General features: G+C 43.8%; 1 protein-coding gene across 2 annotated transcripts in view; it reads right to left on the bottom strand.

Annotated features, from left to right (window-relative positions):
* COLEC12 (collectin subfamily member 12) overlaps positions 1–25,624 on the bottom strand; it is a 196,001-nt gene extending 170,377 nt beyond the window's left edge. Inside the window, exons 1-2 of one of the 2 annotated variants that reach the window (XM_055102419.2) lie at positions 23,279–25,624; positions 19,360–19,541 (exon numbers count right to left, since the gene is read on the bottom strand). In XM_055102419.2, coding sequence (XP_054958394.1) covers positions 19,360–19,390 — 31 coding nt within the window. In that variant the 5' untranslated portion in view covers positions 19,391–19,541; positions 23,279–25,624. Of the gene's footprint in view, positions 1–11,196; positions 11,416–19,359; positions 19,542–23,278 lie in introns of those variants that run through there. The other variant, XM_003815638.7, reaches the window with a different exon arrangement.
* Positions 25,625–25,882: the final 258 nt, after the last annotated feature.

Raw genomic sequence — 25,882 nt, 5'->3', positions numbered from 1 at the left:
CCAGCAGAATCCCCAAAAATGTACATCCCACACACACTTGTCTCAGGAAGTTACTGGAGAATGCATTGCACTAAAATAAGCAACAAACCCAGTGTGTGTGCATGTGTCTGAGTGTGTGCATGTCTGGGTGTGTCTGTGTGTATATATCCTAACCTAACTCTAACTCTCAGCTGGTCAGAATGCTCCAGAAAAGATTTCTTCGAGAAGACAGAAATGAAAGAATTCCTAATATGTTTGAACACACAGAGGAGAGATTTGGGAAAGTAGAAGGGACTTTGGAGATGAATAATGATGTATATATGAGGAGCTAAAATAGCAAGAGGATTATTAACTTCGTGGGGGGGGGGAACAAAAAGCTATGCAAGAAATATGACTCAGCTGTGAATCGCACTGACATTGTCACAATAATATCAACACTGAATATGGATCTGAGATAACGCTGTAACTGTATTAGAAAGGTGGACAGGAACAGGAGATACCTGCGAGGGTTGTTAGGGGAAGGTAAAAGGTGAAAGAGAACAAAACCCTCTTCTGCTATAAAAGGAAGTCTGTATATAATACTTAAGATGAAAAAAAAAATGAAGCAAGAGCACTGTAAGCAGGTCACGGAGAGATACGGGGGTAATGGCAGATCATCGTCATAAAGGACCACCAGCAATTCCTTCCAGCCCTCCATGCGCAAGTCCACTTCCTTCCCCTGGAATCTGGGCAGGCCCCATGACCTGCTCTGTCCCATGGAATGTGGCAGAAGTGGGAGTGGGTGGCTCCAGGGCCCCGGCCTTAGAGGCCTTTCAGCTTCTGACTACACTCTTGGCAGCCAGTGGCCCTGTGAAAAGTTCACCTCCCCTGCTGAACTAGAGGCCACCTGGAGAGAGAGAGAATCACTGGAGGATGAGAGCAGGGAAAACGTGAGACCAGCCAGGGAGCCCTCAGCCATTCTGGCCACCCCCAGTGATTCTCCAGGCTCCTGAGGGCAGCCACATGTCCAGTCCAGGCTGAATTGCAGAATCGTGAGCAAAAAACCAGCTGCTGTTCTAAGCTACAGGGTTTCGGGATGGTTTTTTAGGCATTAGCAGGTAACTGAAAGAGGTGTAAATGCCACAAGAAAATGGTAAAAAAGTTATCAAGAGGTTACCTCTGGGGAATGGAAAATGAAATGAAGGTGGCCTGGGTAGGAAACTGCTGTTTTTCAGAATTTCAGGAATTTCAGGAAACCTATGACATTATCTGACTCTTTAAACTATGTACATCTCTAACTTTGATAAGAAATAATGTAAAACAAGCAAAATAAGATAATATGAATGGAAAAGTCAGACAGACAAAAATAAAAGCATTCAGGTCCAACAGATAACCAGCACTGATAACCAGATAACCAGAAAATGCCCCCAAAGAGCCAGAGTGTGGAGTTCAACCTGAAACCACAGAAGACGCAGTTTGAAGCTGGAGCCTTCAATACTTGACACAAAGCAGGTTTCCAACAAATGCCAAACCAAACATCATAGCAAATGCAGACATTTTTAGGAGCCAGCCTGAAGGACCGTGGACAGGGACTAGGCTGAAGTTAGACTTCTCTTCCACGCTGGCCCAGTGGCGCTGTCTACATGAGTATCCATTGGTTGCTCTATCGTGTTTAGACCAGGATCTATTCCCAGCTCTTGTACATTTGTCATTACTCTTAGAACAAAATGGTATGGTATCACTGGTTGTTAAAATATTTAAGTGCTTCCAAACCAGCTGGTTGAAGAACAATGGCCTCTGCTCTGAGCATTTCTGCAAGCTGTCCCTGTGTGTTTCTACTGCCACCACCACCCACTGTAGCAGGCCCTTGCCCCTGTATCCCTGAGGCCATCAGGACCCCAGAGTCTACAGTCACTCTCCACTGACCAGTGCTCCAAGGAGTTGCTTTCATATGGGAATGGTGGCTTCCACAGTGTGTCACCTGGGTTGCTAAATATTTAGAATGTCCCCTTGATGTTGCTGTGATATCCTGGAAGACTTCTTTCCTAACACCAGAGGCTGATAGAATTAACGGTAATGTGTGGGCTTTGAAATTCAAAGACCTGGGTTTGAAGACTGGCTCCACCTTGTAATAGCAATAAGCTCATGTCTGCCTCTCAGTCTCCTATAAGCTGGAACCGATGATTCCTATCTCACACAGTTTGGGGAGGGAAATGTGAACTGACACATGGAAAACATCCAACACATACCATCTGCTTAATAAATATGAATTTTCTTTGAAGTAAGAGGACAGAGGCAGTGGTAAAAGCTACTATGCCTTAAGGTCCAAAATAAATATCCTAGAACTTTAATCATCTGGCTTCAAAAGACACAAAACTCCATTCTGAGGTGACTATTTGGGGGAAGGACCAACAGGAAAGCTTGATGAGCAAAAGAGTAATGCGTGCTGCAGGTTCTATTTGGGCTTCAGCAAATTGGCACTGAAGTACCTGGTTGATATTGATGAAAATTTATCTTAACGTATTCTGGGCTGTAAAAACTGAAGAAAGGTGTCCTTTTATCTTGATATGTCCCTAAGCACAGTATCGGTAATATTTGCCCTGGTTTTATAGCTTTACAAATGTAAACCTGGCTCCCCGCATGGTTTCCTTTTTCCAGTCTTGGCATTTCTGGAACACAGTTATTATGTATTCTCCCGGTGAATGAACTCAATGCAGCGTAACAAAGTATCTGAGGTTCAGGATATTTTGTGGGGGGGTAATTAGATCGGCCTTCCATTCAACTGTTTCACTCCAAATGGATGAAGGAATCTGTAGCAGTTTAAATACTTGTAGATTATTTTAAAGTATCACAGGAGATTCATTTTGATTACTCAGCTGCTTACTGAATTTGTTTTGCAACAATGGGATCACTTTTGATTCAACTGCATAGTTTTTTCAAGTCAAAAGTCAAAATTATGGACATAAAATGACTCCAATTTCTGGCACAACTTGCAATTCTGATGCTTGTAAAAATGGCAGATACTTGCTTTTAGAATAAAGAGGCATGGGTACCCTATTCCTTCCTTTACAGTCTAACAAAACTGAGAAAGGGTGTTTTTGTTACTTTTACCCCTAAGTTGGCAGTGGGGGCTAAATCAGATTTCCCCACAGCCACCAACTGCAAGAACTTAGAAGTAATCAGTAAATACGACATCCAAAACCTTGACATCTGCATTCATCATTCATAGGTGATTATGGTGGAGGCGATGCACTTCCCTTTCTTCTATGAGGAAAACTCTCATCCAGTCATTTTAATCATGTTAATAAGAGAGTCAGAATGAGGCCTTGAATCTCTGCCTTAAATTGAATAAGGGCCTTGGCAGGGCCTCAAATACATGGGTGATTTGGCAAGAAAAACTAATGCTGTCCATTTCTCTGGAGACAAAAAAAAAAAAAAAAAAAAAAAAAAGAGGTCTTTGGTTTAAAAATAACACTGATACATCTTTTTGTTTTGAAATCCATTAACGTTGTTTAGATTATCTAAACAATTATGCCAAAGCAATATACTATAATTATTTACAAATGTTGGACCAACATTTTGAGTTTAAGAGACACAGTTCAAGAAGACTCTGAATTTGGTTTCCTCTCACCTCCCACACTGAAATGTCACACTTAAGAGATTTCAGGTCAGGCACGGTGGCTCACGCCTGTAATCCCAGCACTTTGGAGGCTGAGGCGGGCAGATCACTTGAGGCTAGGAGTTCGAGACGAGCCTGAGCAACATAGCAAAACCCTGTCTCTACAAAACATACAAAAATTAGTTGGCCATGGTGGCATGCACCTGTAATCAGTCCCAGCTACTTGGGAGGCTGAGGCAGGAGAATCGCTCGAACCCAAGAGACAGAGGTTACAGTGGGCCAAGACTGTGCCACTGCTCAAGGGATCCTCCCACCTCAGTCTCCCAAGTAGCTGGGACTACAGCCACTCACCACCGCACCCATTAAATTTTCTGTGGAGACAGGATCTTGCTGTGTTGCTCTGGCTGGTCTCAAACTCCTGGCCTCAAGCAACCCTCCCATCTTGGCCTCCCAAAGCACTGAAATTATAAGCACGAGTCATCAGGCTCAGCCCTCCTCTCTTTTAAGACATTTTTCTTTAATGTTGCTTGCCCTATTAATGTAATATGAAATATAATTCAAGATATGAAATATAATGTAATCTGAAATATGAACTATAATTCAAATCTCTCCTGCAAATGAAAATGTCCCTGTCTTCAGCCAGATTATCTGAACCTCAAACAGGGCATGTTCTACTCTCTACTTTGGATTCCAGTTGTTTACGCATAAGTCTTGTCTTGTCTACCAGACTGCAAGCTCCGTGAGCACAGAAGCTATATTTTATTCATTTTATTTGGCATTTCTAGAGGGCCTTGCACACAGAAAGTTAATACTAAATATTTGTTTAAAGAATAAATGAAAGCTAGTTAGAACTTGGTGGCCCAATTATAAATAATAAAACAGAAATATGACAGCTTAATGGAAAATTAATACTACTGATGAAATAGACATGACATCATATGGCTTAAAAACATACTTATACATACATCTGTCCGAATACTTATTTAGAGACAAATTTGTTTAATGTTGTGATTCCTTGATGTCATATCCTTACTGGATAGAACTGGACACTGGATTTGAAACACAGATCTTTAAAAATATCATGTCATCAGTAGGCACATGAGCAATAGTACTAAAAAAAAACAGTGCTCCTAGGTAATCTAAATAGACTTACACATATTTATCAATTTTCTACCACTACTATAACAAACAGAAAAACTGTTTCATTACTACAATTACAAACTTCACTTTGGGAATTGTCCCTGCATTTTTTATGATGATAGCAGTGACGGCAGCTGGAATGCAACCAATACTAATACTTCCCCACGTGGAGCACAACTCACTCCTTCTATCCCTGAGGTCTGTTTTAACACATTTGCAATTTGAAAATTACTTTCATTTCAGAACTGAACATTTGCCTTCATGGTCTAAACTACATCACTGATTAAATTAACATAGATGGCTCATAATTGGCAATTAACTTATTGCTGGGAGGAAGCAGCAGGTTATACTACAATATTACAATTACTAAAACAACTTGAGCTCCTATACTAGCCACCATTCTAAACAACTGTTTAATCCTTAAAACAACATCAAGTAGATGCCATTGTTGTCCCTCATCACATTGATAAAGAAACTGGGGCCCCAGGGGGTTAAGTGACTTGCCTGAGGTCACCAGGCTCTCTTGGTTTCAGAGCCCACACTCCTCGCCCAGCACACAGAAATGATTGGATTCAACACCTGGGATCACTAAACATAATTGTATTTTATGAGATGGTTATATTTTAAAGCATATATTATCTACTTTAAAGTAGGACTGTTTTGCCTTTGAATAATAAATTGTTTTATAAACATCAGCTAGTTTCCTAACATTTCTCTGTCATAAGAAAATGACTGGGGCAAAAGAAATGTGGCTTCTTCCACAGAGTCAGAGACAAGTGAGTTTTTCACACCAAATGTAAAACATCCAACGTCACAGGCTAGTGAATAATACCTCACGTGATACTGAGGTATAATATCACATCATTCAGGAAGCATAAAGGAGTCATGTTTAATATATCCAAGTCCAATAAGTGTATTTCATTTTAAACCCCCCATGCTGAAAAATGCATTTCTTTTCTATTTTTAAGAGTATTGATGGAATATTCATGACAAATTCAGAAGTTAAGAGAGCTCCTAGGATCTCTTTGGAATCCTAATTTGGGATTACTAATTTATGTTTATATTGGCTTTCACTGCTGTATAATTACAAAACACCCTTAAGCAATCAGCAGGACCTTTTTGAGGTATGATGCTGGTTTTGGTTCTTCAAATGTCATGCACTGAAAAAGAAATCAAATCACTGCTTGACTAAGAAGTTACTTCCCTTAAGGTTTGGATGGTTGGTGTGGTTAGAAACTCTGTTGTCAGCAGTAAAGAATGAACCTTCTATGAAAAATGTCTATACTTCCCTGTTTCTGGTTTAAAATACTTAGTAGTATCATTATTTTTACTGATCACTCACCGGTGGTTACAGTCTGTTCATGAAAATGGCACTTCTGACAATATTTCATTTTCTCAATGCGAACCTGTTAGCAAGACGAGTGTAGGGGCCGTTTTCAGAGTTGGTGGCTACAGTGGGCCATCCACATTCATTCAATCAGCGGTAAGCAAAACCTCCCAGAAGATAAGCTACACAGGGAAGCAATCCTGAAATCTGCTTTATCTTTGCAACAGCTCCAGTTTAGAGCGTCTCCTCCACTGGCTGACTGAAGAACACATCAATCCTTCAGACCTTTGATGCTAGGTCATTACAGTTATAAGTCCGGATGATAGCGCCTTGTCTACCTTGCTCACTCAGTATCTAGTGGAGTGTGACAGCACACAGTAGGACTTCACAAAGATGTAGGACTTGAATGCATTATTAGGGCATAGCTAGGAGGGAGCCTGGGCTAGAGATTACACATGTGATTCTGGAATCAGACAGTCTGAGCCAGAATACTGATCCCCCCCCACCAACTAGCTGGGTTCCCTTAGACAAGTAGCACAACCTCTCTGAACCTAAGTTTTCCTATCATAAAATGGAGGAAATGATAATGCCTGGCATGGCAGGTGCTCAATAAATGTTAGCTATTATTAAAGGGAAGTCTGTGTTAGGCTGGCCTCCCTGAGAGATTACCCACATGCTGGTTTTACCCAGGGTGAAACATATTTTCTATCACAAAATTTAAATGTCCATTTTCCCATTTGAAAGCTAATACTTCAAGGTCCATTTAACTTTATTTGGCAGCGGTTGCAAGAGATGTTTTGAAATAATATTATAATGAGAATAGGCATTTAGTAGGAAAATGAGATACTCTGTTATGACATAGCCTGAAAGCCATCATCGGCTAGCTTTTTCTATTCACCCCATTATCAGTGGATGAGCCACATGGCAAAGGGTTGGAGCCATTGGAACAACCGTGGGAAATTGCATAGGAGACCACAGAGAAGATCTATACTTAGCAATAATTAAACCTCAGATTAAGAATGTCAAGCATTCCCAAACTAATGAAAAGTCAAAAGTATAATTAGATTGTAAATTTGCCTCCCAGAGAAGGGCAGCCCCTATTACCAATCAGTGAAGGGAAAAAGGCCTCATTTTGTTTCCATTTTCCTTTAGAAAATATGACTCTTTCAATGTTAAACGCAATTGCCTTTATAGGCTTGTTTGCTTATCCCAGTTAAGAACAAGAAATCTTAGAGAGACACTGAAAAAGCAAAAAGACTGTGAGTCCCAAAAAACTTTGGGAGAAGTATACTGCTTACTAGTGCATTTTAAATATATTATTGCCAAACTGTATTTCAGAAATATTTATGCACAAAAGTACAAAAATAAGCAGCTGAACACTGTGTTTTCATGGCACCAGCCTCCTCTCTGTGTTAAATTATAACACTGGTTTGGACCTCTGTGCCGGGTGGTGGCAGCTGTTTTTGGTTGTCTCTTAGGCAACAAGTGCTGCTGCACTGAAACTAACCAATATCCCCAACTTTAAGAACCAAGAATGTGATTTAGTTAACGACACACCTAACTCTAGAGGAGTCAGATTCCTTCGTCAAGAATGTGAATATGTATCCAAAAAGCCATGAGATTGATGGTGTAGTACAGCTAATTGAAAATGAAATTGGAAATAAATTAAAACAAACTTCATGTTTTAATCAGTTTGGAAGACTTCAAGTACTGCAGCAACGGGGAAAGTAATTTTCTTCTGGGTAATATATAATGATGTCATTATTTTGGTACTTGTGACTCCAGGGATGGAGGAAATGGATGTTTGCTGAATGCAACAGATAGGTGACGCTGTGACTGACTGGCAGATGCAGGATTACACTCCAAGAGCCTGGTCACTACAAAGGCCATATCCAGGTTTAAATATCAGAATTAGAAAGTCACGTTGGTACCCTAAAAAGGCATCTGACTTGCACAGGAATATTTGCTTTTGCAAATGAACTTCTTTAACTTCTATGGTGTCCACTGATTTTCAATTTGGCTAAAGAATGGAGTGTGTGTGTGTTTGAGAGACAGAGTCTTGCTTCTGTCACCTGCGCTGAAGTGCAGTGGCATGATCTCGGCTCATTGCAACCTCCACCTCCCGGGTTCAAGCTATTCTCCTGCCTCAGCTTCCCAAGTAGCTGGGACTACAGGCATGCGCCACCACGCCCAGCTGATTTTTGTATTTTTTAGTAGAGACAGGGTTTCATTACATGTTGGCCAGGCTGGTTTCACTATATGGTGATCCGCCTGCCTCAGCCTCCCAAAGTGCTGGGATTACAGGCATGAGCCACTGCACCTGGCCAAGAATGTTTTAGATTAACACGTTTATTCTAAGAATTTACAAGGCTTGTCGGTGCTTTCTATCATGTTGGCTTTCTGAAGCACGGGGAGTTAACAACTATTTGATGTGATCAGGAACCCGGGGAAAATCTTTAGTTGGTTCCCTATGGCAAATGGTCAAAACAATTCCACTTGGTAAAAGCAGCTTTCCGTTTTTGTCTAGGCTTCCAAAGCCTCACATCCAACTGGTTGGCTCCACCTCTTCCTGGATACAGCACCAATTGTGGGTTACTTGGCTAGTTAGTTGTCTCAGATTCACTTTTTTTCCCAGTCATCTTCACCAGAGGTTATCTATTTGGTGTCTTAGGGCCTTCCAAGGCACACGGGGTAACTGACAAGGCTTGTCTTTAGATGCCTACCCTATCCTCCTAGTTGCCAGTTCCTATTTCTTCTAGACTCAGTTTTCATACCTATACTGTTAGGATTGAAATATCTACTCTCAGGGCTGTTGAGAGGATTAATTGCAATGTGTTTGTAGTGTATATAGTACAGTGGCTGGCACTTAGTAGATACTAAAAAATTATTACTGCCCCTCCCGTCCCCACCCCACCACTCAGACAAATGTAATAAATACAGATTACGTGGTAATAATTGGTAGGCAAAACTCTCATGGAATATTTTTTTCTTTTCTTTTTTTTTTTTGAGACGGAGTCTCGCTCTTGTCACTCAGGCTGGAGTGCAATGGCTCGATCTCGGCTCACTGCAACCTCCATCTCCTGGGTTCAAGTGATTCTCCTGCCTCAGCCTCTCAAGTAGCTGGGATTACAGGTGCCTGCCACCACGCCCAGCTAATTTTTTGTATTTTTAGTAAAGACAGGATTTCACAATGTTGGCCAGGCTGGTCTCGAACTCCTGACCTCGAGTGATCTTGCCCACCTCGGCCTCCCAAAGCGCTGGGATTACAGGTGTGAGCCACCGCGCCCCGCTGGAATATTTTCGTTTTTAAAAGAGGGCTTCAAAATGATTAGTCTACCCAGGGATTCACCAGTCCGTCCCTCCATCAACCTCCCCGACTGGGGCAGAAAGTGTATGGGGCTTTTGGGCAGCGCTAGACCACAGCGGGTAGGCCACCATCTGGTCCAGAATGCAGCATAAATCTCTCCAAAAATGTGTTTAGGACTTCCGGGTATGTTTTCCAGTGCAAATGTAAAGTGGAAAAGTGTCTCAAGTGCAATAGCGGTCCTTTACCCAGTAAAAAGCATAACAAAAGTTTCAGGGTTTAAGAACCCACGTGGGAGCTGATGGAGTGGGTAGGTGGTTAATCTTCCCAAGTTTTAAAAACCACTGGTCTTAATGACCAGCAGAGAAGATTCACTTCTGGCTAAAATGATAACTGAGCCCCAGATAACTTTTAGCCATGTGAAATTCTTTCCTTTCTAGGGAGTCTCCTCAATTAGAGCCAGCTAAGGAATGTGTGTATTTCCTAGAATGTAAATGAGGGAAGAGAAACTGAGATGGAGACAGAAGGAAAGCAAGCCACTGCACTTTGAAATTCTCTAGGTAGACAGTTGTATCGTGTCTGTTTCTTTTTCCCTGGGGCAGACCACTTTTCACCTGGCCATCAGTCACCTCCCTTCCCGAGGTCTCCCGACGTGGACACCTAACGCCCTTGGAAAGGGAGTGAATTGGTAGGATATCATCGCTCCGGTTAGTTCAGCGGGAGCTGCCCTTCAGAAAAAAAAACTTTCCAGAGCCAAAAGTTACTTTCCAAGCGCCTTGGGGGTTCCCGGGCGCCTCCCTCGGACAGCAACCCTAGCAAGTCAAAGCGATTGCATCGCCAGGTCTCTGGCGGCTGGAAGCTCGGTGACCGCGGTCAGATGGCATTTCGCACCCAGCCCGGGACAGCGCAGGGCTGTGTTATCCTAGCACAGAACCAAGAACTCTCACACGAAGCCTTGTGTAAACACCACGCGGGCCCATTCCTGAACGACTCTTTGATGCCTCCGCTGCAGTTATTTATCTCATATATAAATCAGGATTCCGCTGACAAATCTCCGTGTTTCCACTAAACAGAAGGCTGCCCTGCAGTCCTTCTTGTGCTTCTTTTTAAAGTACGATAACATCTGACACTTCCATAAACCGGCCTGCAGAGGACACCGCGCAGGGGGCGACTAACCAGCTGATGTGTGTCACCCCAAAACACACGTGGGCACACCCACCCCACAGGCGGGCACGTGGAAGGGACGCGGAATCGAGAGCAACTATTTTCCAGTCGGTGAATCTGATGGAGAAAGATGCCAAATGCACTTCCCGAGCCAGTTGAACTCCTCGGGCACCTAATCATTGCCAGATGTGGCGAGGGCGCACGGAGAACATCCCCAGTCCCGGAGAAAACACCCGGCCGCCAGCGCGGGGACTGCTCGGGCCGGGAAACGGCTAGAGGGGGGAGGAGAGAGGACTGGGCGAGCGTGGGGAGCGCTGCGGAGTGGAAAACCGACCGGGAGGGATGGCGATGCCTCCACTCTCCTCGGCATGTTTTTTCAATTAAAAAGTTGGAAACGGGAATCCGTAAACAACGACTTAGGGCTTCAAACTACTTGCAAAGACGCGATGGGGAGGGGAATACTTGCGCGCTTCAAAATCCCAACCTCGAGGTCTCCAGCCGTGCCTGACCCGGGAGCCGGGTGCGCCCCCAGTGTCCGCGCACGAACCCGGCGCCCTGGCAGCCCCGACTCCCCGGGCCCGCAGCCCAAGGGAAAGTTCGCGCGGGAGGCACCTCCATCGCCTCCCGCGCGCCCCAAAGCCCGTTCCCCCTGCCCAGAGCTCCGCGGAGCTGCCGCCGCCCTACCTTTCATGGTGACCGTGGGGACGCACCGCCAGCCAGGGAGCTCCGCGCGAGCGCCGCGCAGCCGAGGAAGTCGTCCCGAGCGGCTGCTCACTGCACGCCCATGGTAGCCGCGCCGCGCGCCGGCCGTCTGCGCCCTAGTCCTCCCTCGCCGCCGCCGGCCCGCGCTCCCCGCGCTCCCGGCTCGGCGCTCTGCTGCCGCGGGGCTGCCGCGCGCGCCGCTCTCCCAGGGCGGGAGGCGCCGCTCCCGCCAGCGCCCCTCCCCCTGGCCCGACCCGGCCGAGCGAGCGGCCGCGCCCACGCCCCTCTCGCGCCCTCCCGCGTCTGCCCCGCCCTCGGCCCGCGCCTGCCCTTGCTGGGCACTTTCTCGCCTGCCCTCTCCCGCGCGCCCTGGCCCCACTCGCCCGGGCTCTCTCTTTTTCCCGTTGCACCAGCATCAGGATGAAGTCGGGAGCAAAGCCTCTCCCGGGGCGGTCCAGCGTTCACCTTCGGTGTGCACCTAAGGTGCCGCTGCTGCTGGGGTCGTTTCTACACCCCAAACTACCTAGCAAGTGTTGGGCGAGAGGATGGGGAGCTGCTGTGCCACGGGGGTGGCGGGGGGTAAGGTGGGCCCTTCCCCAAATGGCTCTGGGGCGTGGAGAGGTACAGAACGTCCTCCGGGTTCAGAGTTTCCAAGTGCGTGCGCTGGTTGACTCCTGGAGACCAAGCATCAGGGAACACTCTCTCTGTCACCCAGGGAGAGCCCGAGTGGCCAGAATCCGAAGTCACCATTAGACACTCTCTCTGCGCTCTTGGACACCTCCAGAGAAAAAGCCAGCACATCCTGCCTTGGCTGGAAAAGCCAGCCTTCCACCCAGCGCCCCTAAAATGATCAGGTTGACTCCAGTTTTGTTAGGAAAGGAGGCCGGGCTTCTGAGAGGCTCCCTGAGTTCCCTTCGTGGTCGCCCGTCACATTGCCCTGCTGTATACTTAATAAAGCCCGTGTTTATCTTTCTCTTTAGAACCCCCTCTAAGCAGACCCATTGCTTTATTGCTTTAAAACATACACTAAGTGGTGAGTGGAGCTGGGGCGAGGGAGGTGCGGAGAAACTTTCTGCCACATGTTGAAATTACAGATGACTACTCAGACGCACTAGTCCACCAAAAGCAATCGAACACTGGCCGGGCAGTGGTTGCAGCTTTTCAGTTTGCCCTCCTGAGGACTTGGTAACACGGTGTAACCAATCCATTGGTTCCCTCTAAGTAGGGGATTCTTTGCTCTAGTAAAAGGTAGTGCCCCAAAATGAATACATATTAAAACATTTCATAGATTCTCCGTTCCAGGAGATTTCTTTTTTCTTTTTTTTTAAATTTTTTAACATAAGGGGACACCTTGAACATGACGAACAAATGAAAAGAGCGAAATGCTTTTTTCCCCCCCACTGTCTGCAGTTGATGAAACTACAGGGTCCTGGTCCTGGAGCATGTTTCAGATCTCACTGGGGCACCAGCCTTGTTTTTCAGGGCAAATGGAGGTCCCTGAAGGGAGCTTAGGATATGAATTTTCAGCCCGGAGTTTACTAACCAATGGCGTGACCTCGGCTCACTGCAACCTCCACCTCCCGGGTTCAAGCGATTCTCCTGCCTCGGCCTCCCGAGTAGCAGGGATTACATGCGTGTGCCACCAGGCCCAGCTAATTTTTTGTGTGTTTTTAGTAGAGACGGGGTTTCACTATGTTGGCCAGGCTGGTCTCGAACTCCTGACCTCGTGATCCGCCCACCTCTGCCTCCCAAAGTGTTGGGATTACAGGCGTGAGCCACCGCGCCCGGCTTTCTTTTTTTTCTTTCTTTCTTTCTTTTTTTTTTTTTTTTTGAGACGGAATCTCACTCTGTCGCCCAGGCACAATCTTGGCTCACTACAACCTCTGCCTCCTGAATTCAAGCAATTCTCCCACCTCAGCCTCCCAAGTAGCTGGGACTACAGGGGTGGGCCACCAAGCCCAGCTAATTTTTGTATTTTTAGTAGAGACGGGGTTTCACCATGGTGGCCAGGCTGCTCGCAAACCGTACCTCAAGCGATCCACAGGCATCAGCCTCACAAAGAGCTGGGATTACAGGCGTGAGCCACCACGCCCTGCCGAAAAAAAATCGTTTTTAAAACCCAAATTATGAAAATGACACCAAAAGTACAGGCAGCAAAAGAAAAAACATAGATAAATTGTACTTCCTCAAACTTTTGTGCCTCAAAGGACAGTATAAACAGAGTGGAAAGCCAACCCACAGAATAGGAGAAAATATGTGCAAGCCCTATATCTGATACAGGATTAATATCCAGGATATATAAAGGATTCCTGCACCTCAGCAACAACCACAAAACAGGCAACCCAATTTGAAAATGAACCAAGGACTTACATGGACATTTCTCCACAGAAGACATATAATGGCCAATAAGTACATGAAGGATATTCAATCACTAATTGTCAGGGAAATTTGAATCAACCGCAATGAGCTACTACTTCATACCCAGTAAGATGGCTATTTAAAAAACAAAACAAAACAGAAAATAAGTGTTGGCGAGGATGCGGAGAAATTAGAACTTTTGTGCATTGCTGGTGGGAATGTAAAATGGTACAGCCACTATGGAAAACAGTATGGTGATTTCTCCAAAAATTAAACACACAATTACCATATAATCCAGGAATTCTATTTCTGGGACCCAAAAGAGGTGAAAGCAGGGTAACAAATAGATGTACATCCAGGCTCATAGCAACATTACTCACAATAGCCAAAAGGTGGAACAACCTAGTGTTCACTGTTGAATGAATGGATAAACAAAATATGGTATAGCCATACAGTGGAATATGATTCAGTCTTTAAAAGGGAGGAAATTCTAACACATGCTACAACACGGATAAAACTTGAGGCATTATGCTTTGTGAAATAAGCCAGTCACAAAAGGACCAATATGATTCTACTTACAAAAGAGAGTAAAATGCAGCCAGACGTGGTGGCTCACGCCTGTAATCCCAGCAGTTTGGGAGTGCAAGGCAGGTCAATCACGAGGTCGGGAGTTTGAGACCAGCCTCGCCAACATACTGAAACCCCTGTCTCTACTAAATATACGAAAATTAGCCAGGCATGGTGGCTGGCACCTGTAGTCCCACCTACTTGGGAGGCTGAGGTGGAAGAATCGCTTGAACCCGGAGGCAGAGGTTGCAGTGAGCCGAGATCGTGCCACTGCACTCCAGCCTGGGCGACAGAGTGAGACTCCATCTCAAAAAAAAAAAAAAAAAAAAAAAAAAAAAAGAGAGAGTAAAATGCATAGGGATAGAAAGTAGAATGGTGGTTGCCAGGGGTGGGGGAGATGGGGAGTTGTTTCACAGGCACAAAGATTCCATTTGGCAGGACGAAAAGAATTCTGGAGATGGATGGTGGTGATGGTTGCACAACAATGTGAATATACTTAAAGCCACTGAACTATACACTGAAAAATAGCTAAGATGAAAAATATATATATTTGACTACAATAAAAAAATTCAAACAGAAGAATGATAAGGTAAAAAACAAACAAGAAACCCCTAAGGCTATGATGTCAGCTGTGATAATGAGCCAGATTCATAGATCTACTGATGAGAAAACAGGTTTAGCAACTTTTCTAAGGATAATTTTAAGGAACAGTCCTGGGACCAGGTGCGGTGGCTCATCCCGGGGCTTTGGGAAGCCAGGGAAGGAAGGTCACTTGAGGCCATGAATTCAAGACCAGCCTGGGCAACATAGTGAGACAAAAAATTTAAAAATTAGCTGGGTGTGGTGGCATGCATCTGTAGTCCCAGCTACTCATCAGGCTGAGGCAGGAGGATTGCTCAGGCCCAAGAGTTTGAGGCTGCAGTGAGCTAGGATCATGCCACTGTACTCCAGCCTGGGCAACAGAGTGAAACCCATCTCTAAAAAAAGAAGGAATCCTGGATGAGTGCCTTCCTCCCCCCACCCTGTCACCTTCAGCACAGAGTGAGTTGGGCCCCACAGGTCCTCAGTGTGGAGCCTCCTCTGAGCCCCACTCTGGAGGATATGAAGACGGAAGGTCATGGTCACATGCAGATCATCAGCTGATCAGGATTTCTCTGGTCAAGAGCTCTGGGAGGAATTGAGAATTGAGCTGGGGATCAGGGAGAAAAGAAGGGAAAAGGAAAGAAGAGAAGAATGTGATTGGAAAGGACTGAGCCATGGAGCTGAAGATGCTTTGAACTCAGAGATGGCCTGCAGGTCCTCCAGGTCATAGGCAAGCTTCCCCACCCCCAGAAGCAGCAGCCAGGCCTTGTGTTCAGACTAAAGTTTCAGAATCTGGAGGAAGCATTATCTCATCTACCCCTCACCCCAGCCCCATGCTAGTACCACCTTTATACTGATGAAAAAGCCCAATCACCCTTGACTCCTCCCTCTCCCTCAACTCTACATCCTCACCAAGCCCTGCTTCTACCTTAGAAATACATCTCAAACTTCTCTGTCTCTCCATCTCCACTGCATCCCCCACGTAGAGGCCATCATAGCTCATCTGAGCTGCTGCACTAACCTTCCAAAGGGCCTCCCCACGCCCACCTTGGCACCTTCTCCACTCCAGGCTCCAACACACAGCAGCCAGAGCAGCCACGAAGGACAGATGAGAGATGGGAAACAAACAAGCTGAACGCTGTAGTTTCTCCAGCTTTCTGCCTTGAGAGAGCTTCCAGCCTGTGATAAAAGGAACTTGGGCAGAGCCTGATGGGCACCTTGGGTAGAAGAGAAGCTGGGAGTCCAGGGAGATCAAGGCAAGGCAGAATACTGGAGGAGAGAGAGCCACAGTCCATTTGTGCTGCCTGCTGGGATCACTGCACTTGATCTCTGACACTCCCTAAGCTTCCTCTCCAGCTGGCCGCCAGAATATTCCAGCAACGTTGATGGTTACCACTACCTCCTTCCCACTCCTGTCTCTTCCCTCCTTATGCGGCATCTTTTGCTCCCTGTCAGCCAGGCTATTTAGTGTCTCCGCACACGTCATGGGCTTATTCACATCTATGAGGCTTTGTGCCTCGTGTTCTGCCTCTGAAAACATCCTATTTCCTGCACTGTGTCACTACATGTATCCATGTTATCATGTCAGGTTCCAGTCAGCCTAGCTGTGCTTACTTAAACACCGTGGGAGGTTTCACAATGACTCAATAATGGCTAATTAAATGCTTTCAAAGGTTTATTGCAAGGCTTTCATACACCAATAACTATACAAATATATGTAACACACATAGGTCATAATAAGAAAGAGGAGGAAGAAACCACGTGAATCCTCTACTGGGAGGACCCAGCAGAGCTTCCACTGCTAGACTAAAGGAGGCTTCAGAGTTCTCACAGACAGAGCTTCTTCAAGCTTCTTTGCCATGGTTAGTTTCTTTGCAGTTTTATGGCCCTCCCCAGGAGAGTTCATGGTCATTAGCTCAGCCACCTTTTGGCTTCACTTTCTTGCTGGGTCTTGGTGGGGTGGTGCCTGGCCACAGCAGGTATTATCTTATCATCACGATCCACCATACATATGCGTATCACTTTGAGGGGTTGGCAATTTTACTATGGGTTGAGTTACTTGTCATAAGTGACTCCATTTTGAGACATTTAGGATCACAATACATTATTATATATCACATGTCCACTTTAAAAATACAACTCTCCATTTAGAAACAGATCCCTTCATTCAACAAGCATGACTTATATAATAAGTATATGTGGGCACTGTGCCACATGCTGCAGAGAATGCAAAGTCGGATCAGACACAGTCTAGATTACCTATCCAGAAGACCAGTAGCTTAGACAGGGCATTCTAGAAAGGACCTACAGTACAAGATAGAAACTGGGGAAGGGGTGTTCAGTGTTCTGAGAAAGACACAGATTAAGTGCTAGAGAAGGAAAGAAAATGGGTGATGACTAAGTCAACATGGAAAGTTCCACTGGGACTGGCCCTGAAGGATGGTTAGAATTCCAATGATCAAAGGAAATGCTTTCTCTCCCTCCAGACCAGTGGGTTTAGAAATGGAGCCTGGGAACCACCTGTATCAGAATGACCCGGGGTGATTTTATAAAGTGCAGATCTGTTTTATATCACTCTTCAGATGATTTTCATGCTCACTAAATTTGGAGAATCATCACAATAGACTAAGAGCTTCTTAAGAGAAGGTCCATGTCTTCTTTATCTTCGTAACAATAGCTTCTAACAATTAACATTCAATCAAAGATCGAATACAGGGAAATGAATTAACAATGGAGGGAAGTGCCTTAAAAATGCAGAGCAAGAGTAGCAAAATGTGGCAAAGCTTAGTGGCTGACATCTGTAATCCCAGGACTTCAGGCCAAGACAGGCAGATCCCTTGAGCTCAAGAGTTTGAGACTAGCCTGAGCAACACGGTGAAACCCCATCTCTACAAAAAATGCAAAAAATTAGCCAGGCGTGGTGGCATGCACCTGCCTGTAGTCCCAGCTACATGGGAGGCTGAAGAGGGAGGATCAGCTGAGCCCACATGGTCCAAGGCTTCAGTGAGCTGTGATTGCGCCACTGCACTCCAGCCTGGGCAACAGTAGCAAAATGTATGGGACATCCCTTAGGAAATTTTTTTGTGACTGACTGAAAAGTTCTGTCACAATTTTTAACCACCAATGGATGATACGCCATTCTCTGAAAGTCAAGCCTTTGAGTATGGCAAGAGAGCGATCTTGTTTTTTGAAAAGGATATTGGCTTCTACAGCTTGGTAATCAGTCACTTGATATTCTCTTCCACACTTGAAAAAGAAGAAACCTTGTGTGGCAGAGTAGCCATGGTGCTGTTAGTCGCATCCACTAAAATGTTATATATATATATGTATATGTATATGTATATATGTGTGTGTGTGTATATATATGTGTGTATATATGTATATGTATATGTGTGTATATATGTGTGTGTATATATATGTATATGTGTGTATATATGTGTGTGTGTGTATATATATATATGTATATATCCGGTAAAGAGATTAATGATGTTGAGATGGGTACCAGGTGCAATGTCTACAACCTCTGAGATGTGATTATGCTTGAGAACTGTCTGAAAAATTTTTTGAAATAAAGAAATGGCTTCTAAGTTTTTAAAAGCTTATGGTTCTTTGGCTACTTCATGTATCTATTTCTTTAGTTTTTAAACTTAAGGTTTTTTGAAAGAGGGCTGTGATTGAGAGCTACTTTCTCTGTTTGTCCTAAGAGCCAGTATTTTATTCCATTTGCTGTGTCCCAGTTCAGAGGAACAGTCTGAAGTAATTCCTCCAGACTATTCTAAGGCCACTGATGATTCTTAGGACTGGTACTGGAGCCTCTTTTGAAGTTCAGTGGAAAGCCATGAGGCGAGGAAAATGGAATATGGCCCTTGGGTCTCAGTTTGGAGACTTGGACAAGTCTTAATATCTCTGGCCACAATTTCCTCATCATGATGTACAAATACTGGAGTCATGACCAGCAGGTCTGTTCCAACTCCGAAATGTTAGTAATTGTTTTCCTATTAGGCTTCAGCTGTATCACATATGGACATTTCAGGCTATTGACCAATACAAAAAAGGCTCAATAATATGCAGCTATTTTTATCACAATTAATTAATTAATTTCTATTTTTTAAGGTAGAACAGAAAGCCAATTGAACAAAGGTGAGATAATTTTGTCCAATTATTTATTTATCTGAGAAGGAGTTTCGCTCTTGTTACCCAGGCTGGAGGGCAATGGAGCGATCTCGGCTCTCCGAAACCTCCACCTCCCAGGTTCAAGCAATTCTCCTGCCTCAGCCTCCCGAGTAGCTGGTATTACAAGTGTGTCACCATGCCCGACTAATTTTGTATTTTTAGTAGAGGTGGGGTTTCTCCATGTTGGTCAGGCTGGTCTCGAACTCCTGACCTCAGGTGATCCGCCTGCCTCAGCCTCCCAAAGTGCTGGGATTACAGGCGTGAGCCACTGCGCCCGGCCTTGTCCAGTTATTTTATATGAAATAACAATTTGGTGGGGTAGGGAGAGCCTAGCAAAATTAAAGTCCAAATGATGGAATATCTTTAAAGAAACAGTTTTACCAAACCTTTTACAAACAAGGTTTTTAGAGCTTGTTTTTGCTGTTACTATATCTTTTGCAGTGACATAGATGAGAAGGGATTTACTTTGGCTTTGTCTTTCATCTGGTTTTGTCATTCATTTGTTCTGGTGGAGATGAAGCAAGTTGATGTGTATAAAGGCCACGGTCTGGTGATCAGTAGCATCCAACAGTGGGCCCTGTTCCGCTCTTAGCCTCCTGTCCCACGGAGCACAGGCCTCTCATGGCTCTAGGCTTAACTATTATCACCTGTAAAATGAAAGATTTGGGGCTAATTTCCAAGGTCTTTCACAGCTTAAAACCTCTAACATGAAAAACATATAAACGCCATTTGAGTACAGAATAAACACATAGAAAATGTGAAATTTGGAAATTTAGAAATATTTAAGAGAGAGAGAGAGATACTTGGCTGATCACTTTTTAAAATATTGGACTAGCTAATACATCTTTGTTCATATATTCGTGCCAGCATTCCCGGTTCCTAGGAAACATTTGGTAAATATTTGTTAAATGAATGAATATTCATATGCAACTGAAACAGACCCAAAAGACAGAGGGGCTATTTTTTATGTCCTTGAATTCTCACCTACCTTTAACAAGAGATTTATTATTATTATTATTATTATTATTATTATTATTTTGGAGATGGAGTTTCACTCTTGTCACCCAGGCTGGAGTACAATGGCGTGATCTCGGCTCACTGCAACCTCCACCTCCCGGGTTCAAGGGATTCTCCTGCCTCAGACTCCCGAGTAGCTGGGATTACAGGTGTGCACCATCATGCCTGGCTAATTTTTGTATTATTAGTAGAGACAAGGTTTCACCATGTTGGCCAGGCTGGTCTCGATCTCCTGACCTCATGATCCGCCCACCTCAGCCTCCCAAAGTGCTGGGATTACAGGTGTGAGCCACCGGGCCCGGCCAAGAGCCTCTTTTTAATAGTAATAACAGTAGACATTTATTGAATACTTTCTATGTTTTAGACCCTTCATATGGATTATCTTATTTATCAGATTCAGAAAATATTTGGGACCTCAGGGAAATTACTTCTTTAAGTATCAATTTCCTCATCTGAGAAATAAGCACAATAATATCTATTTTGCAATAACTGGGGTGGGGGATTAGAGATAATGTTTTAAAATGCCTCATACATTGCCTGTAACTTATGAATAGAATAATAATATAAGTAATATGAATAGAATAATAGAAGCTCAATAAATTGCACCTATTTTTATCATAACTTATTTTTTCTATTTTTAATTTTTTAAAATTTACATTTTGTTTTTGACACAGGGTCTTGCTCTGTCACCCAGGCTGGAGTGCAGTGGTTCTATCACAGCTTGCTGCAGCCTCAATCTCCTGGGTTCAAGGGATCCTCCTGCCTAAGCCTCTAAAGTAGTTAGGACTACAGGGATGTACCAACATGGCTGGCTAATTTAAAATTTCTTTTTTAGTAGAGAAGGAGTCTCACTATGTTGCCCTGGTCTTGAACTCTTGGCCTCAAATGGTCCTCCCTCAGTCTCCCAAAGTGCTGGGCTTACAGACATAAGCCACCTTGACTGGCCGTTTTTGTATTTTGTTTTTTAAAGTAAAACAGGAGAACAACTGAACAAAAGCAAAATAATTTTGTCCAATTTTTTAATATGAAATAACAATTAGGTAGGGAAGAGCCTAGTAAAATTAAACTCTAAATGATGTGATATCTTTAAAGAAACCATTTTATTTTTAAGAACAAACAAGTACAAAAATAGTAGATCTCCTAAAGAGAACTAATTTAAGGTATAGATTAAAATATTTATAATTCACTTGTAAATTGTTACTAAGTATGGTATGCTCAAGATATTTTAACATAATTTGTACTCTAAAGTAATTTAAACATTAACTTTATGAATATTGTTTATTCTGTAATTTGATTAATAATAGTGAAAAGGTAAACTTTTGCTAAACTTTTGTCAAAATTGTCACAAATTCCAAATAAGTGTATCAAGATTGGTGAGGTTTCACAGTATGGTTTCATTCCTATGTGGTAGTATCTGTTGATATTATAGTCTTTGAAGACTGGCAGAATTTTACTTTACTCCTTATTTCTTGTAAATAACTAGCAGTTTTCATTAGAGTTTTTGACTCCTATAAATAACTTACACTACATTTTTTATTCAAGGTCAAGATTCAATACTTCTTTCCATTTTAGTTATCTATATCTTTCATTGAGACAATACAATATACTTTGAGTTTAAATTTTTCTTGAATGTGCTTTCTTAGCACATAAGAATATCAATATTCTAAAAGATTAAAAATAAAGAGCACTAGAAATACAGATGATTTATTAAATATGATCTTTTATTTCGCAGACTTTTTACTAAATTTCAAAGGTGTTCATTGTTGATTGTTCCTATGCTGTAGCGAATTTTCACATCACCTATTAAGTTTATTTGCTTTATAAACTTTTTTTTTTTGCTCTGTCGCCCAGGCTGGAGTGCAGTGGCGTGATCTCGGCTCACTGCAGTCTCCGCCTCCCATGTTCAAGTGATTCTCCTGCCTCAGCCTCCTGAGTAGCTGGGATTACAGGCATGCACCACCAAGCCCGGCAAATTTTTGTGTTTTTAGTAGAGACAGGGTTTTACCATGTTGATCAGGCTGGTCTCGAACTCCTGACCTCGAGATCTGCCCGCCTTGGCCTCCCAAAGTGCTGGGAGTACAGGCATGAGCCATCGCGCCCGGCCTGCTTTATAAACTTTAAAAGTTGTTGTTTTGCAATCACATAAAATAAAAATACAGTTGGCCTCCATATCCATGGGTTCCACACTCATGGATTCAACCAATCACAGATCAAAAAATTTTTTTAAAAAGAAGGTTTTGAATGTACTAAATTTGTACAGACTTTTTTGTTATTGTTCTCGAAACAAGCCAGTATAACAACTATTTACGTAGCATTTACATTGTATAAGGAATTATAAGTAATCTAGAGATGATTTAAAGTATATAGTGTGCACCTGTAGTCCAATTACTCATGAGGCTGAGGCAGGAGGATTGCCTGAGCCCAGAAGGCGGAGGTTGCAGTGAGCCAACATTGCACCACTGCACTCCAGCCTGGGTGACAGAGCAAGACCCTGTCTCAAATAAAAATAAATAAATAAATATAAATAAAGCATACAGGAGGATACTTCACTAAACAATTTTATATAACAGACTTGAGCATCATGGATTTTGATGATAAGGATCCATGATAAGGTGGTGTCCTGGAACCAATCCACTCTGGATAGTGAAGGATGATGACTATATTTAGTATCCATATAATGGAAGCTGCAGCCCAGATGGGTCCCACACCTTTTCTAAAGCCATAATAGCCAAGAATAAGGCTCCATTAAGATTGCTATTGTGTCCAGAACAAGTCCATTTCAAATTGAATATGATTTTCTAACAATTGCATTTTTATACACTATTCAGCAGAATGAAAATCTTGAGACTGAAAAGAAGGAATGTAAATTTTATAATTAAACTTATGATTTATAAATTGCAGGAACAGAAAAATACGGATAGCCGAAAGATCATTCTTACATTCTACTTAATATCTCCTATGGAGAAAGTGTGGTTAATGAATTTTTTTTTGTTTTTTTTCTGTTGCTGTTGTTTTGTTTTTTGAGACAGAGTCTCGCTCTGTTGCCCAGGCTGGAGTGCAGTGGTGTGATTTCAGCTCACTGCAACTTTTGCCTCCCGGGTTCAAGCGATTCTCTTGCCTCAGCCTCCCGTGTAGCTGGGATTACAGGCTCCCGCCACCACACCTGTCTAATTTTTGTATTTTCAGTAGAGACAGGGTTTCACCATGCTGGCCAGGCTGGTCTCGAACTCCTGGGCTCAGGCGATCTGCCCGCCTCTGCCTCCCAAAGTGCTGGGATTATAGGCATGAGCCATCGTGCCCGACCCTGCTAATGAAATCTTTATAAAACTTTAGATTCCTAGATTTTAAGGAGCTGTAAGGAACGTACCCAGAAGTCAGAACCCAGGTTTTAGTCCCAGCACAGATCATAGCTAGCTCTGCAGCCTCCAGAGTCAGCTGGGGTCTAACAGTCCTTCAATAATCCTGGTCTAGGAGTGGTTGCTGGGGAAATGGTCAGCCCAGAGTGTGTTCTAGAATTATGGAGGGCCCTGCTCGACCCCCACCCTCATACTCTCCGCAAATGATCTCATTTCTTCCTCTGCGAAAGCAGAAGTTATCTGCTGGGCGCAGTGGCTCACGCCTGTAACCACAGCACTTTGGGAGGACGAGGTGGGCGGATTACCTGAGGTCAGGAGTTCAAGACCAGTCTGGCCAACATGGCGAAACCCCATCTCTACTAAAAATACAAAAATTAGCCGGGCGTGGTGACGGGCGCCTGTAACCCCAGCTACTCGGGAGGCTGAGGCGGGAGAATCGCTTGAACTCAGGAGGCGGAGGTTGCAGTGAGTCGAGATCGCGCCACTACACTCCAGACTGGGAGACAGCGACACTTCGTCTCACAAAAAAAAAAAAAAAAAAAAAAAAAAGGAAGAAGAAGAAAACAGAAGTTATCTAGCAGGAATCCCTGCAAGTTCCTGCACTCTGCCTCTACTCCACCCTCTCTGCAAAGATCTCTCTCAGCTCCTGGCCTCACCAGTTCCTCTTATTTTCATAGGAAGAGGCATTTGTCTGCCATTCAAGGCTCCCCGCCAGCTCTCTGCTCAACCCCCGCCTCTCCCTGCTCACACGCCATCCCCATCTATTATTGTCCCCCTCTCCTTCCCTGGAGATTCTTCTCTTACTTCCTACCCTCTTTCCTGTTCGTCAGCGCCTAGCTCCTGTAGTAGTCTACACTTGCTGTGTGCACTTTCAGACCTCCTGACCCCTCCTCAGACCTCGGCCATGCGTCTGCTGCCACACGGTGGCGCTGACCCTGCTCTACCGAAGGTCATTCGTGGCCGTCGAACCGCCCAGTCCCGCAGGCACTTTGCACTCCTTCCTTGCCTCATTTAATGTCTGCCAGTTGACCACTCAACTTCTTCTCTCCCCTCCCTCTGTTAGGGGTCATCGCGCTTCTCTGATTTCTCCACGAACTCTGTGATTATTTATTTTGGGTTTTCATTCCTGGCTTTTCTTTATCTGCCTTGCTTCAAAATAATGACACTCCTACGTACCCTGCCATCACTTCTGCCTCCCAGACCTGAATGAATAACTGCCCGTTTCTGGTCACCTTTGTTTCCTGTCTGGACTTTTCCGAGCTCCAGACACAAATATCCAATTGCTAACTAGATATTTCAAAACCATGCCCCTTCATCCAGTTTTTCAAATTTACTGGCATGAAGTTCACAGTACCCACTTATGATTTTTTTTAAAACCTCATCTGTGTATTTATATTTCTTATTTCTGATATTATTTGACTTCGTCTGCTAGAGGTTTGCCATTTCAAAGAAACACCTTCAGCCCTGCTCATCTCTATAGTATTTTTATTTTGTTTTGTTTTTCTATTTTATTTCTGCTCTTATCTTTATTATTTTCTTCCTTCTTTATTTGGTTTTACTGTGTCGCTCTAGGGTTTTGCTTTGTTTTAGATGAATGCTAACTCATACGGATGAGTAAATTTTCTTACTTTTTTGTTGATGGAGCAAAGGATTGTGGTAGATATTTGTTTTTGTTCTGGAGTATATGAGATGGAGCAGGAATCCCGTCTTTAGGGGATTGCGGACCTCCAAGCCTGGAAATAAAGGAAAATCTTGAGTTCCTTGAAGGGAAATTCCAGGCACCTAGCTAGCCTTGAGAAGTAAACAACTTGATAAGCAAGAAGAATAGTAGCCTAAAACAATAGCCAAGGAAGTTAGAGTCAGGATATGGTTGGTTCCCCTATAGAAACTAAAGATAACATTTTATCTTAACATATGTCCCTGAGCTGTTTACAGAAACCCAGACCCCCACCAAATGGATCTGCTGGCACAGAGACCTCAGATAAGGGGAAACTGAGGACTGAACTCCAATCACCATTCCTTGTTCTAAATTTTTCCTGAGAGGCTTAGAGGGAGTCACACCCATTAGCCAGAGCTAACATTCTTTTCTGCCGACTCTAAATTTTTGCATAAAACGTCTCCTCTCTTTGAATCTATGACCTGTAAGTCCCTACTTCAAGATATCCTGCCCTTTCAAGCCAAAACCAAAGTGTAGCCTCCATGTACTGATGTATGATTTTGTCTGTAACTGCTGTTTTCCTGAAATTTACCCCTGCCTTTAAAAACCGACCTCCAAGCCATCAGGAATGACAGGATTTGAGCATTAGCTGCTTGGTCCTCCTTGCTTAGAGCCCTGCAAATAAATGCTTTTCCTTCTATCGCTGCACAGCCTCAGTTTGAATATCTGGTTTTACTGCGCCAGGCAAGCGGACCCCTGTTCGCTTCTATTACATGTCCACCATCTGAATCCCCCTACTATGTTTTGGTAATTTCCCATCACAGGAGTATTGATGAGAGGCAGATGCATCCTCCCACTAGAGAAGCAAAAAAGCTAGATATTTGCTGTCTCCACTTATCAAAGTATAGAATTTTAAGTTGCCAGTTATTACCTCACAACACATTTAGCTTCTGACATG

Source organism: Pan paniscus, chromosome 17, assembly GCF_029289425.2.
Source record: "Pan paniscus chromosome 17, NHGRI_mPanPan1-v2.0_pri, whole genome shotgun sequence".
Lineage (NCBI taxonomy): Eukaryota > Metazoa > Chordata > Mammalia > Primates > Hominidae > Pan > Pan paniscus.
Note: the sequence above shows the minus strand (reverse complement) of the source record. Positions and strands in the feature narration are given on the sequence as shown.